Here is a 19,490-nt window from a genome sequence, read left to right on the forward strand (position 1 = left end):
AGATATTTACAAAACATCTCATTCAATGACTGAAGAATACATATTCTTTTCCTTAGCACATGGATCATTCTCAAGGATAGGCCATATATTAGCTCACAAAACAAATTTGAAAACATTCAACAAAATTTATATATATTAAGCATTTTCTCTGGCCACAGTGGAACAAATAATCAATAACAAGAGGAATTTTGGAAACTATACAGACACATGAAAATTAAAAAATATGCCCTGAAATGACCAGGGGTCAATGAAGAAATTGAGAAGGAAATTGAAAAATTTCTCAAACCATTATGGAAACATGACATACCAAAATCTATAGGATATAGTGAAAGCAGTACTAAAGCAGTACCTGTGAATGCCTACGTCAAAAGGAAGAAAAACTTCAAATAAACAACCAATTGATGCATCTTAAAGAATTAGAAAAGCTAGAACAAACCAAATTTAAAATTAGTAGAAAGGAAATATTAAAAATCAGATCAGAGATAAATGAAATTGAGATAAAGAAATCAATACAAAATATCAATAAAACAAAAAGTTGTTTTTTTGAAAAGATAAACATTGGCAAACCTTTAGCCAGACTAAGATTGACCTACCTTTATCTAGACTAAGAAAAAAAGAGAGAAGTTCCAAATAAATAAAGTCAGAAATGAAAAAGGAGACATTACAACCTATACAGCAGAAATTCAAAGGATCATTAGTGGGTTCTATGAGAGACTATAGGCCTATAAATTGGAAAACCCAGAAGAAATGGATAAATTACTACACACAAACAACCTATCCAAATTGAGCCATAAAGAAATCCAAAACCTGAACAGACTAATAACAAGTAATGAGATTGAAATTGTAATAAAAAGTCTTCCAGCAAAGAAAAACCTAGGACCTGATGGTTTCACTGCTGAATTCTACCAAACATTTAAAGAAGGACTAATACCAACCCTACTTAAACTATTCCAAAAAGTAGAGGAGGAGAGAATACTTCCAAACTCATTCTACGAGGGCAGCAATACACTGATAACCAAAACCAGACAAAGACCCATAAAAAAAGAAAAGAAAAAAAAAAAAAACTACTGGTCAATATCTCTGACTAATATTGATGCAAAAATCCTCAACAAAATGCTAGCAAACTGAATTCAACAATATATTAAAAAGATCATTCATCATGACCAAGTGTGATTTATCCCTGGGAGGCAAGGATGGTTCAACATATGCAAATCAACCAATATAATACATCATATCAACAGAATAAAGGACAAAAACCCTATGATCATTTCAATTGATGCTGAAAAAGCATTTGATGAAATTTAGCATCCTTTCATTGCAGAAAACCTTAAAAAAAACGGAGTATAGAAGGAACATATCTTAACATAATAAGAGCTATATATGACAGATCAACAGCTAGTATCATACTGACTGGGGAAAAACTGAAAGCCTTTCCTCTAAGATCTGGAACACAACAAGGATTATCACTTTTGCCACTGTTAGTCAGCATAGTACTGGAAGTCCTAGATAGAGCAATCAGACAAGAGAAAGATATAAAGGGCATCCAAACCAGAAAGGTAGAAGTCAAAGTATTCTTGTTGGATATATGTGTGTGTGTGTGTGTGTGTGTGTGTGTGTGTGTGTGTGTATTCAAGTGATTCTCCTGCCTCAGCCTCTTGAGTAGCTGAGATTACAGGCACCCACCACCACGCCCAACTAATTTTTTTTTTGTATTTTTACTAGCGATGGGGTTTCACCATGTTGGCCAGGCTGGTCTCAAACTCCTTACCTCAGATGATCCACCCGTCTTGGCCTCCCAAAGTGTTGGGATTACAAGTGTGAGCCACCACACCTGGCATGATCTTATATTTGGAAAAACCTAAAGACTCCACCAAAAAAAAATGAGAACTAATAAATTTAGTAAAGTGTCAGGATACAAAATCAACATATAAAAGTCAGTAGTATGTCTATATGCCAACAGTGAACAACCTGAAAAAGAAATCAGAAGAGTTATTGCACTTACAATAGCCACAAACAAAATTAAATAACTAGGAATTAGCTAAAGAAGTGAAAGATCTCTACAATGAAAACAATAAAATACTGATGAATGAAATTAAAGATGATAGAAGAAAATGAAAAGATATTTCATATTTATAGATTGGTAAAATCAATATTGTTGAAATGTCCGTACTACCCAAGGCAATGTACAGATTTAATGCAACCCCCATTCAAATACCAATGATATTTTTCACAGAAATAGAAAATACAGTTCTAAAATTTATATGGAACTACAAAAGACCCAGAAGAAACAAAGCTATCCTGAGAAAAAAAGAACCACACTGAAGGAATCACATTACCTGGATTCAAATTATACTACAGAGCTATGGTAACCAAAACAGCATGGTACTGCATAAGAACAGACACATAGACCAATGGAATAGAATAGAGAACACAGAAACAAATCCACACATCTACAGTGAACTCATTTTTTAACAAAGGTTCCAAGAACATACATTGGGAAAAAAACAGTCTTTTCTTTTTTTAAAATTAATTTTATTTTAAATTCCAGGATACATGTGCAGAATGTGCAGTTTTGTTACATAGGTAAACTTTTGCCATGGTGGTTTGCTGCACCTATCCACCCATCATGGGTGTTAAGCCCCACATGCATTAGCTATTTATCCTGATGCTTTCCCTCCCCCTGCCCCCACAACAAGCTCCAGTGTGTATTGTTCCCCTCCCTGGGTCCATGTGTTCTCATTGTTTAGTTCCCACTTATGAGTGAGAACATGAGGTGTTTGGTTTTCTCTTCCTGTGTTAGTTTGCTGAGGATGATGGCTTCCAGCTTCATCCATGTCCCTGCAAAGGACATGATCTTGTTCCTTTTTATGGGTGCACAGTATTCTCTGCTGTCAAAACTTGATACCTGTATGTGGAATAATGAAACTAGACCCTCATCTCTCCCCATATATAAATATCAAATGAAAATAGATTAAAGACTTAAATCTAAGATGTCAAACTATGAAACTGCTATAAGAAAAGTTTGGGGAAACTCTCCAGGGCATTTGGTCTGAGCAAAAAGTTTTTGAGTAATACCCCTCCAGCACCGGCAGCACAACAAAAATGGACAAATGGGAGCACATCAAGTTCAAAAGCTTCTGCACAGCAAGGGAAACAACACAGTGAAGAAGCAACCCACCAAATGGGAGAAAATGCAAACTAATAATCTAATAGGTGATAGCTAGAATATAAAAGGAGTCCAAACAACTCTATAGGAAAAAATCAAATAACCCACTTAGAAAATGGGCAATAGATTTGAATAGACATTTCTCAAAAGAAGACATACAAATGGCAAACAGGCATATGAAAAGGTGCTCCACATCACTGATCATCAGAGACAAGCAAATCAAAACTACAACGAGATATCATTTCACCCCAGTTAAAATGACTTTTATCCAAAAGAGAGGTAATAACAAATGCTGGTGAGGATGTGGAGAAAAGGCAACCATGGTACACTGTTGGTGGGAATATGAGTTAGGACATCCACTATGGAGAATAGTTTGGAGGTTCCTCAAAAAACTAAAAAGGGAGCTATCATGTGATTTAGCAATCCCATTGCTGGTTATATACACCCCCCACCCCCAAAGGAAAACACTATATGGAAGAGATGGCTCTACTCCCATGTTTGTTGCAGCACTGTTCACAGTAGAAAAATTTGGAAGCAACCTAAGTGTCCATCAACAGAAGAATGGATACAGAAACTGTGGTACTTATACACAGCAGAGTACTATTCAACCGTAAAAGAGAGATCCTTTTATTTGCAACAACATGGATAGAACTGAAGGTCATTATGTTAAGTGAAATAAACCAGGCATGGAAAGACAAACGTCACATGTTCTCACTTATTTGGGGAATCCAAAAGTCAAAATAATTGTACTCATGGAGACAGAGAGTAGAATGATGGTTACTAGAGGCTGGGAAGAATAGTGGGAGGTCTGAGGGTGGGAGTTGTGGATGGTTATTGGGTTCAAAACATAGTTACAAAGAATAAATAAGATAGAGTATTTGATATCACAACAGGGGCACTATAGTCAATAACAATTGTATATTTTAAGATAACTAAAAGGGTATAATTGGACTTATGTAACACAAGGGATAAATGCTTGAAGGGATGGTTACCCCATTTTCCATGATGTAATTATTACATATCGCTTGCCTTTATAAAAATAGCAAATGTACCACATAAATACATACACCTACTGTACACCCACAAAAATTGCATATTTAAAAGTTGTAAAAAAAATGATAGAGGCCAAATGTCAAGAAAAAAGCAAAAACTATTAATCTATTTTGAGCCCAATATTGCTGGACTGCAGAAAATGAAGTCTTGAAGGAGTCAGAAATTGTTGCATTGAGGTCCTTTTAATCCCTGTGGCCTATTACCAGGCTTAACCATCAAGGATATATTGACAATTAATCTGTGTATTAAGGTCAAGGTTTCCCGGTGTAGGGAAGGGGACATACAAAGACTTGAAAATGGGCAGAGCTAGGTACTAACTAACAATGTGCAGTGTCCTCTTTCCCTTATTTCTGGCAATAAATATCTGGTCATAGTTATTTTTATCTTTGACACAATCACATGAACACTAGATCTGGTGCCAGAAGACCTAGGTTGGTTCCCTAACACTTGCATTAACAAGATGCTTAATATTGAACAAGTCACTTAATAATTTCAGTCCTAGTTTCTAGATGGCAGTGATAGTAGCATTGGCTGGATTGTTGTGAGGGCTAAATGAGAATCATCTGGGCAAATAAAATACTATTCACTTTGCAGATGATAAAACACTGCATAAATATAAGTTGCAATTCTTCCCACAGTGGAGAATTTGTGATAGTTTCGGATCTGTGATAGTTTGAATCTGTGATGGTTTTTGGATGACATTGTTTCAGACTTTGACAAATGTTTATTAAGTGCGTACTATATGAAGAGGATTATCATGGTTCTTGCCCCTATGGTGCTTTAATTCTAACAGAGGCTGTAAGCCATGAAATTCTAACTGATATAGTAATTTATGCATTTATTTTTCATCATATATTCATAGAGTCCTATGAACATGGAATTTTGCTAGGTGCTAAATAAGTATGTCTTTAGAAATTAATCCCATTTATCTTATCAACTAATGGGATTATGTTTAAACTTATTAGTCAAGGAATCTTGTTTCTTCTTTCCTATCTTGTTAATTAAATGAGTTTACTATTTAGATCATTAATGTATTTAATGAAATCATTCAGCAAGGAAATTCTGAGATATTATGAGAGACCATGTTAAATGTTTAAAAAGAATCAACATGTACTATGACTAGCATTTTATGATTCTCTCATCAAATAAAGTTATAACGAAAAGAAATGAGTTTGCTTTGACCTTCCTTACTCTTAGAAGCTTCATGCTAGTTTTGAAAATAAATTGATTCTAGAAGAGAGGCAGGACTGGAGACAAGGAGGATAGTTTGGAAGTTGTTCCAGCAGTTCAGGTGAAATATGATGGTGGTCTGGACTAGCATGCAGTAGCTGGGGTGGAGAGAAATAAATGTGTTTGAGGTAGAATTCAATGGCGAAGTATAGGACTTGAGGATTTATTGGGGATAACAGAAGAATGAAAAGTTAAGCATAGCCCAGGTTCTTTTAGTGCCTGGGTATATGGAAGTATGGATTACTGATACGGAACAAAGGAGAAGGAATGATTTGAGGAAAACTTAACAAAATGTTTCAAAATTTTTCTTTTTTAAGAATAAACATGAAGTTAATAATCAATGCCTTGGAAAAGATGAACATGAGGAAAGATTTATCCTACCAAATAGTAAAATCAATGTAAAGGCTCCACTAATCAAGACAGTGTAATTCTGGTACAGACATACTTCAGAAATGTGTGAGTTTGGTTTCAACCACCACAATAAAGTGACTATTACAGTAAAGTTAGCCACATAATTTTTTTGGTTTCCCAATGCATATTAAAGTTATGTTTACACTATACTGTAGTTTATGAAGTGTGCAATAGCATTATGTCTAAAAAAGAGTACATACCTAATTAAAAATACTTTATTGCTAAAACATGCCAACGATCATCTGAGCCTTCAGTGAGTCATAATTTTTTGCTGGTGGAGGGTCTTGCCTTGATTTGTATGGCCACTGACTGATCAGAGTAATGGTTGCTGGTGCTTAGGTGACTGTGACAGTTTCTTTCTTTTTTTTTTTCTTTCAACTTTTATTTTAAGTTCCGGGGTACATATGCGGGATGTGCAAATTTGTTAGGTAAACATGTGCCATGGTGGTTTGCTGCACAGATCAGCCTATTAAGCCCAGCATCCATTAGCTATTCTTTCTGATGGTCTCTTCCCCCTGCCTCTCTGACAGGCCCCAGTGTGTGTTTTTTCCACCCATGTGTACATGTGTTCTCATTGTTCAGCTCCTACTTATAAATGAGAACATGTGGTATTTGGTTTTCTGTTCCTGCATTAGTTTGCTGAGGAAAATGGCTTCCAGCTCCATCCTTGTCCCTGAAAAGGACATGATATCATTCCTTTTTATGGCTGCATAGTATTCCATAGTGTATATGTATCACATTTTCTTTATTCAGTCTATCATTGGTGGCCATTTGGGATGACTCCATGTCTTTGCTATTGTGAACAGTGCTGTGGTGAACATATATGTGCATGTATCTTTATAATAGAGTGATTTATAATCCTTTGGGTATATACACAATAATGGGATTGCTGGGTCAAATGCTATTTCTGCTTCTAGATCTTTAAGGAATTGCCACACTATCTTCCACAATGTTTGAACTAATTTACACTTCCACTCCTTTTTTTTCTGCAACAAGGCAGCATCTGTTGTTTCTTGACTTTTTAATAATCATCATTCTGACTGCATGAGGTGATCTCATTGTGGTTTTGATCTGCAGTTCTCTAATGATCAGTGATGTTGAGCTTTTTTTCATGTTTCTTGGTGAATGAATGTCTTCTTTTGAGAACTGTTTATGTCCTTTGCCTACTTCTTAATGGGATTGCTTTTTTCTTGTATATTTGTTTAAGTTCCTTGTAGATTCTGGATATTAGACCTTTGTCAGATGGATAGATTGCAAAAATTTTCTCCCATTCTGTAGGTTGTCTGTTCACTATGTTGATAATTTCTTTTGCTATGCAGAAGCTTTTTAATTTAATTAGATCCCATTTATCAATTTTTATTTTTGTTGCAATCGCTTCTGGCATTTTTGGCATGAAGTCTTTGCCCATGCCTATGTCCTGAATGGTATTGCCTAGATTTTCTTCTAGGGTTTTTATAGTTTTACATTTTACATTGAAGTCATTAGTCCATCTTTAGTTAATTTTTGTATAAGGTGTAGGGAAGGGGTACAGTTTCAATTTCCTGCATATGACTAGTCAGTTCTCACAGCACCATTTATTAAATAGAGAATCCTCTCTCTATTGCTTGTTTTTGTCAGGTTTGTCAAAGATCAGATTGTTGTAGATGTGTGGTATTATTTGTGAGTTCTCTGTTCTCTTCCATTGGTCTATGTGTCTGTTCTTGTCACCAGTTCCATGCCTTTTTCATTACTGTAGCCTTGTAGTATAGTTTGAAGTTGGGTAGCATGATGCCTCCAACTCTGTTCATTTTGCTTGGGATTGACTTGGCTATTCAGGCTCCTTTTGGTTCCATATGAATTTTAAATTAGTTTTTTTTCTAATTCTATGAAGAATGTCAATGGTAGTTTAATGGGAATAGCATTGAATCTATAAATTACTTTGGGCAGTATGGCCAATTTCACAATATTGATTCTTCCTAGCTGTGAGCATGGAATGTTTTTCCATTTGTTTGTGTCATCTCTGATTTCCTTGAGCATTGGTTTTTAATTCTCCTTGAAGAGGTCCTTTGCTTCCCTTATTAGCTGTGTTCCTAGGCATTTTGTTCTCTTTGTAGCAGTTGTGAATGGAAGTTCATTCATTATTTGAATCTCTGCTTGCCTGCAGAAAAGATCATTGATAAAATTCAACATCCCTTCATGGTAAAAATTCTGAATAAACTAGGTATCGAAGGAACATACCTCAAAATAATAGCAGCTGTATATGACAAACCCACAGCCAACATCATACTGAATAGGCAAAAGCTGGAAGCATTCCCCTTGAAAACCAGCACATGACAGGGATGCCGTCTCTTACCACTCCCATTCAACGTAGTATTAGAAGCCCTGGCCAGGGCAATCAGGCAAGAGGAATAAAAAAGGGGTATTCAAATAGGAAGAGAGGAAGTCAAATAATATTTGTTTGCAGATGACATGATTCTGTATCTAGAAAACCCCATCATCTCAGCCCAAAAGCTTCTTAAGCTGATAAGCAACTTCAGCAAAGTCTCAGGATACAAAATCAGTGGGCAGTTTCTTAAAATAAGAGAACAATGTAGTTTTGCTGCATTATTTGAGTCTTCCTTTCATGAAAGATTTCTTTGTAGAGTGCAAAGCTGTTTGATAGCATTTTACTCACACTAGAACTTCTTTCAAAATTGGAGTCAATCCTCTCAAACCCTGCCACTGCTTTATCAACTAAGTTTTTGTAATATTCTAAATCCTTTGTTATCATTTCTACAATGTTCACAGCATCTTCGCTAGGAGTGTATTTCATCTTAAAACACTTTGTTCACCCGTAAGAAGCAACTCCTCATCCATTCAAGTTTTACCATGGGATTACAGCAATTCAGTCCTATATTCAGGCTCCACTTCCAGTTCTCTTGCTATTTATCCATCACATCTGCAGTTACTTCCTCCACCAAATTCAAGCCTATCAAAGTTCTCCATGAGGGTTAGAGTCAACTTCATCTAGACACATCGATGTTGATGTGTTGACTTCATCCTATGAATCACAAATGTTCTGAATGGCATCTAGAATGGAAAATCTTGTCTAGAAGGTTTTCAATTTACTTTGCTCAGTTTCATCAGAGGAATCACTTTCTATGACAGCTATAGCCTTATATAATGTATTTCTTAAACAATAAGACTTGAGACTCTAAATTAATCCTTGATCTCTGGGCTGAAGAATACATGTTATGTTAACAGGCATGAAAACAACATTAATCACTTTGTACAATTCTATCAGAGCTCTTTGGTGATTAGTGGCTTTGTCAATGAGCAGTAATATTTTGAAAGGAATTTTTTCTTGTGAATAGTAGTTCTCAATAGTGGACTTAAAATATTCAGTAAACCATGCTGTAAACAGACATGCTGCCAACAGACATACTGTCATCCAGGTTTATTGTTTCATTTATAGAGCATAGGAAAAGTTGGTTTAGCATCATTTTAAAGGAATCTAGCATTTTTGGAATGGTAAATGAGCATTGGCTTCAATTTAAAGTCATCAGCTGCACTAGCCCCTAACAAAAGAGTTGGACTGTCCTTTTAAAGTTTGAAGCCAAGCGTTGACTTCTCTTCTCTAGCTATGAAAGTCCTAGATGACATCTTCTGGTATGAGGCTATTTCATCTACATTGCAAATCTATTGTTTAGTGTAGTCATCTTCATCAATAGCTTTTCCATTAGCATTTGATGCTTCACCTTGCACTTTTATGTTATGGAGATGGTTTCTTTCCTTAAGCCTTATGAAGTAACCACAGCCACTTTCAAACTTCTGCAGCTTCCTCACCTCTGTCAGCCTTCATTGAATTAAAGAGAATTAGAGTCTTGCTCTGGATTAGGATTTGGCTTGAGTGAATATTGTGGCTGGTTTGATCTTCTATCCAGACCACTGAAACTTTCTCCATATCAGCAATAAGACTGTTTCCCTTTCTTATCATTTGTGTGTTCACCAGAGTAGCACTTTTAATTTCCTTCAAGAACTTTTCCTTTGCATTCACAGCTTGGCTAGCTGTTTGGCACAAGAGGCCTAGCTTTTTGATATGTCTTCTTCACTAACCTTAATCATTGTTAGCTTTTGATTTAAAGTGAGAGACGTGTGACTCTTCCTTTCACTTGAACTCTTAGAGGCCTTTGAAGGGTTACTGATTGGCCTGATTTCAATGTTGTTATGTCTCAGGAAATAGGGAGGCCCTAGGAGAAGACAACACAGGGGAATGGCCAGTCAGTGGAGCAGTTAGAACACATACTACACTTATGCATTAAGTTCACCATTTTATATGATTGTGGATTGTGGCATTCCAAAACTATTACAACAGTAACATCAAAGCTCAGTGATCACAGATGGCCATAACGGATATAATAATAATGATGAAAAATTTGACATATTGGCATAATTACCAAAATGTGACACAAAATGAGAACATGTTGGAAAAATGGTGCTGATAGATTTGTGCAATGCAGGGTTGACATAAATCTTCATTTTGTAAAAAATGCAATATCTGTAAAACATGATACACCTTAAGGTATGCCTCTACTGGAATAGACATATATATGGAACCAATTAGAAAGTCCAGATACAGATTCAATTCTATGTAAACATAAGGCATACACCTATTATCACAGGAATTCTATTTCAAAACAGTTGAATATGTAGACAAAATATATAAACAAGAATGTTTCCTTCAAAGCAAAACATTACAATTTCAATATGATAGGATTGGCTAGATAAATTACGACCAGGTATATATTGGGACCCAAGTTCATCATTTAGACATATAATTGTCACTGAAAAGGGTACAAAATATATCATTAGAGTTAAATAACACATTAGGAAATATTTTATATAATACTATGCTTATATATAATATTTTAATAAGACTTACAGAATATCCTTTGAACCCTCCTGCCACTTTGGGTAGAAAACTGCAAATGCCATTCTCAAGATTCTATAGAATCTACAGGGCATACAATTTCCATGGCATACAATTTCCATTCTCATTATCATCTCTTGATTTCATTTATTTTTCTCGTCTGCTGTCTGTTCTTGACTCTTCCCCATCACTACTAGAATAGGCAGCATAACCCTGATTACTTGCTCCAAGAGACTTTGTATGGGAAAATTTATAATAACATTATCCTAAATAACAAAACACCTAGGAAACATTTAAGAGTCCATTGTCAGGAGAATGTCTAAATGAATTGTGGTATCCTTAAACAATGAGCTCCTGTACCATACTGAAAATAGATGAAACTCAGAAACATAATATTGATTGAGAAAAATCACAGAACTAGAGCATTTGATACTATATATATAAAGTTTGAAAGCATACAGTACTAAAAATTTATTTTTTATTGATACTTACATGTATAGTTAAAATTTAACATGATCCAAGGAATTAAAAACATGAAGTTCAGAAACCATTTAGCCTTGGTAGAGGAGGAAAAAGGGTAGGATTGGAAAGATGAACATGGGGTGGGTTGGGGGGAAGGTTTCAGTGATATAATGGTAATATTCTACCTCTTAAACTGAGTAGTGGTCACACATGGATCCATTAAAAAAAAAAATCTTGCATATCCTCTTTTGAGGGTCTCTTGTGAGATATTTTGTTGAAATACCTCTGTTTTTTGACATTGAAATATTTGGTTACAAAAGCATTGTTTCACTATCTTCGTTTTTACCAACTCCTTCCCTCAGGGACCTCATCTTCCCTAAGGAAGGCAGATTCTATAAATACTTACATTCTGAAAAGAAATTATGGCCCTCCATTAGGAAGCAGAAGAGGGAGCACTTCATTATTGTTTAAAATATTTTTTCTTTCCTTTGCTCATACTCACGTGTCCACACACATTCACAGAGTGAAACAGTCTGGGAGGATGTTCACCAAAATATTATCCTCAGTTATCTCAGCATGCTGGTTTTTCATATGGTTACTTTCCTCTTTCTTTATATTTTCAAATTATTCTCTAATAAACATATATACTTCATTTTTAAGGAAGAAAGCTAATTAACCCATTCTTTGTGGTTAAATTTCAAAGTGGTTTTCAAGGCTTTAAAAATCCTCAGAAGTGTTCATACACACTGTAAAATTCCAGCTTAACTAATCCATGGGTTGTTTTGACTAATTTAATTTCGGGATGGAACTGGGAGTTTAACTGGAGACTCTTTTTTCATAGAATCTTTATAGTCTTATCATTGTAATCTCAGTTTTTCACTTTTTATATGCAAACCAGTGAACAATATTAACTGAACTGAAAGGCAAAATAATTTACATTTGAAAAAAATCATTTCTCTAACTTGTAGTTAACTTTGTTTAAAGGACACTAGAGACTGTTCAGTTGATCAATATGTATTTATTGAGCATCAACTCATCAACTATTGGCAGGATCTGTGTTAGATTCTAGTGATAGAGTGGTGAACATGACAAATTCCAGCCTTCAGGGAGCTTATAATAACCTGCTGGACTCATTGTACAATGTGTTTCATCCACAATTTTATCAGCAGATAGTTCTGCTGGAAGATTTTCAGTAATGTGGAATTCCTTCTGTTGCTTTGTAATGCTATTTGTTACCTAATTTTATAGTGTATTTTTATTTTAAAAGGTAAACAATATTATTAATTCATAGAAAATGATTTTTTGTATTGAGCCAAATTTGCCCTTCTTGACTTATAAACATTAGTCTTTGTCTTGTCTTTGTGGGCTTTAGAATAAATCTACCACAGTAACTTTTCCCCATCCCCTCTTTGTGGGATAGTTTACGACGGATAGCCTTTCAAATCGTTGAGAAAACTATTATGTGGCTATAAGGCTTCTCTGGATAGAACACTGCAGATCCTTTCATCATTTCTTCTCTGACATGGTTTCAAAATTATATGCCATCCTGATTGCTTTCCTCTGGAGGCCTTCTACTTTGTCACCCTTTGTTGTTAAAAATAAATTACTCCCAATTTCCTGCTTTCAATGGAGTATCATGACCATAATTGACTCTTTGATGTGTGAGGGTCTGGTATGATTTGAAAGCAATTATCCTGACCTTGAATTCTGCTGTACTGTAGTATCCCTGTGGAAACACTAGGAATTCATACTAAATCTTTATCAGCCCTAGAATATACTTAGGGAGATTTTTCAAAAGTATTAGTTTATTTTCTTATTTGTCTTTCTCGATTGTGAAGCATACTTTATAAAGGTAGCACATACAGATGGTCTACAACTCATGATGGCTCAACTTACGAGTTTTCGACTTTGCAATGGTGTGAAAGCAGTGTATGTTCAGTAGAAACTGTACATCATTTTGAATGTTTTCCTAGGCTAGCAGTATACCCTATGATAGATACTCTCTCATGATGCTGGGCAGTGGTAGGAAGCCACAACTGCCAGTCAGCCACAAGATCGCAAGGGTAAATAACCAATACTCTGCAATCTGGTACTGTGTTACCAGATGATTTTGCCCAAGTGTAGGCTAATTAAGTGTTCTGAGCACATTTAAGGTAGGCTAGGCTAAGCTCTGCTGTTTGGTAGGTTAAGTGTATTAAATGCAGTTTCTACTTACAATATTTTCAACTTACTTTGGGTTTTTTTGTAAAGTTGAGGAGGATCTGTAGCAAAAATAAAATATGATTAATTGTGAATTTCATCATGCAGAATTTCACAGTCTTCTCCAGCAGACTGTGAACTTCTTAAGAACAAGGATTCTGTCTCATTAGTTTTAAAAAATGTCCAGCATTTAGCACATAATTTATATATATAATGTATAATTATGCTGCATATTATATTACATATATAATAGATGCCTAGTATTTGTTGACCAATTAATGCCTTTTGTACAAGAAATTAAAATCTTATAAAGTGAAATAAATTCTAATTTTTAGAATATATCAAATAATCAATCATATAGAACTGGACCTACATTTTATCCTAATCTGAAAAGAGTACCTTAGTATATTAGTTAACGGTATTTACAAGGAAAAATACTAGTGTGCTGGATGGCAAGACATTTAACTCTAAATGACAGAAAACCCAAGTAGCAATGGCTCAAACTGTAAGAATGTTATTATTTATGTAAGAAGCCTGGAGAAACTGGCCCTGGGTCTATTTGAGCAGCTCAATGATATCATCAAGGTCCCAGGCTCTTTTTATCCTTCTGTTGCTGTTCTTGTCTTGTTACCTTTTTGATCTGAATATTCTTGCCTTATGGTCACAAAATGCTTGCCCTAGCTCCAGATATCAAAACTGCATCCAAGGAGAGGAGCTTGGGGATGGCCTTGGCTCTGAAAGTGCCTCCTTATAAGCTTCTTCTCTGGGGAAAAATGTTTTTCCATGAGCCTTTAGCAAACTTCCTCTTACATCTAATGGGCCAAAGTTGAGTTATATGGCTGTCTCTAGGAGGCTGGCAAAGGAGTAGAGTCTTGGGAATGACTATTGATTAGTTAACCAACAGTTTATGCCACAACTAGATAATAGATATATATATATTACAAAAAGGGCAATGCCTTTACAATCCAGTAATAAATTCAGTCCTTTTAAATTATGAGGACTCTTAAAAATATCACTGATGACATTGGGGTTACATGATTCTATAATTTATTCAAACAGATGAATCATCAGTTGTCAATCACTTTGGAAAGAACTAATGAACCTGATTATCTTTTCTAGTTTTTATAAACTAAACAAGGCCATTTCTTCATCACCAAGCTGTTTTTATTTTTTCTTCTTTTCAGGAGTCCTATCCAAAAAAGAGAAATTACACTATGGAAATTGTACCATCTGCTTCTCTGGATACATTTCCTTCAGAAAATGAGAACTTTCTGTGTGATCTCATGGACACAGCTGTTACAAAGAAACCTTGCTCCTTAGAAATTGCAAGGGCACCTTCCCCAAGAACTGGTAATATCTCTTACTCATGATTGGCCTGATTCCATTTACTTGTTTGTTTATGTGAAGATGCATCATTAACATTTTGATTTCCTGCTATGGTATCAAAATGAAAGTTCCCCCAATGTAGTTCCAATAATTATTTTTTTTTATTTTAAAGTGAGCTCAGGTAAGTCAGAGGGTTTTTTATTTGAAGTCTCCTAACTTCCTGGTAAAAGCCCTAATGGACATGGTAATGCTTTGATAAAGATTCTTGGAAACCTTTTAATAGTAAAAAAAACCTTCCAGGTAAGATACACAGCTTTGGGTCCTTCAGGAGTTCATAGCCAATTTGGTAGCAAGAGTGTTTTTGTATCATTGTCTGCATCCTATCTGTTACCAAGTTATCAAATCTTACTTAGCTGCTTTATATATTTCGTGTCTTTTATGGCATTATCAGATCCATTGTTTTATTTTTTTGCATTACAAACTACTGAACAAAGCAAGACAAATATTATCCCTATTGCTGATAAAGAAATTAGAGTTTTAAGAGCAATAGTGGGGCCTATGCTTGAACATGGATTTTTGACTACCATTATAGTTTCTTTCTATTACTTTAAGAAAGAATACAGAGTAATTACATGAAAGCTAGTGAAGGAAGAAATTTTCAAGTGGATGGTCAATATATTTAATGCTGCAGAGGAGTTGTTAGAAAAGTTCTGAAGAGAGGCTTCTTTTTGGTTTGGTAATGCGATTGCAACTTACTTTTCAATAGTAAATTTTAGAAGTGATGTGGTAAAAGTAGATGTCTGGAAGTTAATAGTGAGACATTGGGAAATGGGAAATAAGACAGTGGGAAAGGGAGTAGAGAGTACAGATAACTCTTCCAAGGAGATGAGAAGAAGAGGTATGATAGTAACATAAGAAAAAAGCAGGTACAAGAGGGAAATAGCTAGTTTGTGTTAGGATAAGTAAGACTTGGTCAAGTTTAGAGGAATTTTCTTGTAGAGCAAGGTATTAAAGATAAAGAATAAAAAGACAGGACAGAATGGGTAGAAGTTAAGACTCAGCTAGTTTAGGGAAACACAGACATTTTTTCCCCAGAAAGTAGAGAGAAGACAGCATGGTTGTAAATGTAGAGAAATTCTGAAATACTTATTTTCAAATGGATTCAATTTCTGGGTAAGATAAAAGGTTGTTGGCTAAAAGTAAGAGCTAGACCTTAAGAAGGTTAAATTAAAATTCAGGCCAGGAGCAATGGCTCATGCATGTATTCTTAGCACTAGCCTATTATAGACACTACCTCATGCCTGTTTTCCTAGCCAAGGTGGGTGGATCACTTGATCTCAGGAGTTCAAAACTAGCCTGGGCAACCTGGTGAAGCCCCATTGCTGCAAACAATTAAAAAATTAGCTGGACGTGATGGCACATGCCTGTAGTCCCAGCTATTCAGGAGGCTGAGGTGGGAGGATTGCTTGAGTTTGGGAGGTCAAGGCTGCAGTAAACCATGGTCACACCACTGCAACTGCAGCCTGGGTGACACAGTGACACCTTGTCTCTAAATAAATAAGTAAATAAAATTCAGAAAAGCCATTATACATAATAGTCTAGGGAGTTTTGTACAAGTGAAAAAAATGGATTTTTTGAGTAGTACTGTGGCTAGGGTGTTAAATAATCATGTACATACAGAAGGAAGATTTTTAAAGTAAGAGCATAGTAATGAAAATAGTAAATTTACTGAGCATTTATTATGTGGCAGATACTGTTCTAAATGCTTTATATGCATTATTCCATATGATTCTTACAATGCTGTGAGGTACTAATATCATTCTCATTTTACAGATAAGGAAACTGAGGCATTGAAACACTAGCTGGCCTCACAAGGTTACATGTTAATGAGGAGTGGATTTTAACTCAAGTAAGATAACTTGAGTTATCTAACTTGTGCTCTTAAACACTATACTATAGTGCTGCGTTGCATTAGGGGATGAGGTGGGGTAGATATTGGGAATCAAGTACTGAAACCTTCCAAGAAATGTAGAGATATGACTGAAGGTCCACATATGATAGCAATAAAATTAGAAAAAGACTGTTTTAATAGAATAGGGTAAACTTCAGATGAGCATCAGATTTTGGATGAAGGCCAATAATAGGAAGTTATCCACAGCAGTCATGGAGAATGAAAACAATGCTGACCCCAGGCTATGGAAGTTGACAAGAATGAGGACTTTTCCATAAGAGAGATAATGAGGTAAATAGCATATTCAGGGGGGAAAGCTTCATTAAAATAGGAAAATGCAGGAATAGATGTGCAAAATGTGAAAGAGCTTTCATTGGGGCACAGAGGGTAGGGAAATATCAGGGGTGAGAGAGGAAATAATGCAAAATTGAAGACACAGCTATGTATTAAGTAGTCAGAAACTAATTAAGTTCTTATGCATACTAGGGCACAGTTCTGAATGCTGAGGATACAAGGATGAAAACGACATGGACACAGATAACAAGGCTGATCAGGCTGAGGTCAACTCTTGCTGAAAACAAATAAAAATGCTGGATACAATATAGAAAAGAAAAAAACTTCTTAAAAGTATCAAAAACCTGATATGAAAATTACATAAATTGAATCACATCTAAATTAGGAATTTCTTTTTATCAGTTGGTTAGTAAGAAATCAGGCCAAAACATTGGTGAGAGTAGGAAATAAATGATGCACTAAAGCCACCTTTGTCCTGGGTGGACTTACTGAACCTGCTAATGAACTTCAGTGCTCAAGGCTTTTGTGGCTTTGGATACAGAAAACACTCAGGGACTGTAATATTAAATCCTTCCTCCAAAGAACTAGGATTCTAAGGGCTACACCCTCAGAGGAATCAGAGGTAATCTTGTATTCCCCACGCCAAGGGGACTGCAAGGAAAGATGATTTGTTGTGAGCAGAATAAGGCAGGTCAAGGGGTGGGAAATTCCTGAAGAGTTATTACTACGAACGAGCCCTCACAGATTGCCACCCAAAATTCGTATCACCTAGGTGGTCCAAAAAATGTCAATTCGTGCATTTAAAGTCATACCCTCAGGTATCAAGTAGAAGAAAATGTAATCCCTCTGGAGAAAAATATACTCTCCTCCATGGCCCCAAATAATTTCTATAAATACCTTTCCTATTATTAAAATTAGTAGTTTCTAATAATTAAGCCTATAGGGAAAGAAACCCCAAAAAGAACCAACAAAAACAAGGAAGAGCCGATCCACACCTTAAGTGCTTTCAAATATTGAAATTAGTAGATGTAGACTATAAAATTACTGTGCCATTACAAAGAAAAAGTGAGCCTGAAGATATTTTTTGGGACTAGAAACTAAAAAATAAAATAAAATAAAATAAAATTGCCCTAGCATATTGGAGAGGGAAAAAAAAAAAACTTTTAGAAATGAAAAAAAATCCAATTACTACACACACACACACAGTTTAAAACTCAGTGGATGAGTGGAACAGCAAATGAGATTCAGCTGAAGAGAGATACAGTGAACTGGAAATTTTAGGCCACAAGAGATTATTTGGAATGTTGCACAGAGACAAAAATATGGAAAATATGAAAGAGAAGCTGAGAGACTTGAAAGATATACTGCAAAGTTTTCACATGTCTAATCAAAGTTCCAGAGGAGAAGAAAGAGAGAATGTGACAAGCATAATATATTTGAGGAGATAATTTTTCAAAAAGCATGGTATTATCCTTGAGCTCAAAGAGAGACAGACAAGTGAAGAGTTAAATTCAATTGAGTACAATAATTGCTAAGATAATGTTTCACAGAGAGTTCTTTGGGAACAGAAATGGGGGGCATTTGCCCTTACCTGGAGCTTGAGGAAGACATAAAGGAGACGATGCCTATATCAGTTATCTATTGTTATTAACAGGCCACCCCAAAAGGAACTGACATCAGTCATTTATTTTGCTTACAAATCTGCAAGTGTGACAAGGCTAGTCAGAGACTGCTTATCTGTGTCACATCTTATGATCTTGGGCTGTTCAACTGGGGAATAGGGGAACACTTTTAAGATGGTCAACTCACATGGCTGGCAAGTTACTGTTGGGTGTGTACCAGTAACTTGGCTAAGGCAATGGACTGGAGGCCATTTTTTTGCTCTCCATGCACTGCTTGGGTTTCCTCCTGACATACTGGCTGGATTCTGAGAGCAAGCATCCCCAAAGAACTAAGAGGAAGCTGCATCATTTGTATTATCTCCTTGTTCTGGAGACTGGAAATGTGCAGGGTGCCGGCATGGTCGGGTTCTGGTGAGGGCTGTTTTCCTGGCTTGTGGAAGGCTGTCACCACCCTGCTTACTGAACCTCTTCTTCGTATATGCACGGAGAGAGAGAGAGAGTGAGTCTTAGATTTTTGCCACAGACCTAGTAAAAGATTGCAGAGAGAGAAGCTTGTTTCAGCTTCCAGTTAGATTTTCTTTCCTTTAAACTTTCACCAACACCTTTCTTACAGCTTTTAAGGCTTCCACAAATCCATCTATTCCTTGGCCTTTTGGATTGACAGGCACTGGCTTTGAGCGCTACCAGCTTCTTCTGCTGCCCAATCTCAGTGCTAATGACACATATTTTAAGTTTTTGTTTTGGCAGCATCCCATATCCAACTATCAAAATCTATTCTGGTTATTGTCGCTGCATAACAAACCATTCCAAAACTTAGTGGGTGAAAACAACAGTCATTTGTTTTGCTTTTAAATCTGCAATTTGGGGAGGGCTTGGCTGGGGTAGCTT

At 35.8% G+C, this 19,490-nt stretch overlaps 1 protein-coding gene across 10 annotated transcripts in view; it reads left to right on the forward strand.

Moving 5' to 3' along the window:
• ANKS1B (ankyrin repeat and sterile alpha motif domain containing 1B) overlaps window positions 1-19,490 on the forward strand; it is a 1,305,582-nt gene that overhangs the window by 486,969 nt on the left and 799,123 nt on the right. For all 10 annotated transcript variants that reach the window (XR_004439654.1, XM_033220935.1, XM_033220933.1 and 7 more), the window contains exon 10: window positions 14,594-14,759. Coding sequence is in view for 9 of the 10 variants with exons in the window: in XM_033220935.1 (XP_033076826.1) it covers window positions 14,594-14,759 (166 nt within the window). In the remaining variant the exon portion in view is untranslated. The remainder of the gene's footprint in view (window positions 1-14,593; window positions 14,760-19,490) is intronic.

Source organism: Trachypithecus francoisi, unplaced genomic scaffold (genome assembly GCF_009764315.1).
Source record: "Trachypithecus francoisi isolate TF-2019V2 unplaced genomic scaffold, Tfra_2.0 Lachesis_group11, whole genome shotgun sequence".
In the NCBI taxonomy this organism is placed as follows: domain Eukaryota; kingdom Metazoa; phylum Chordata; class Mammalia; order Primates; family Cercopithecidae; genus Trachypithecus; species Trachypithecus francoisi.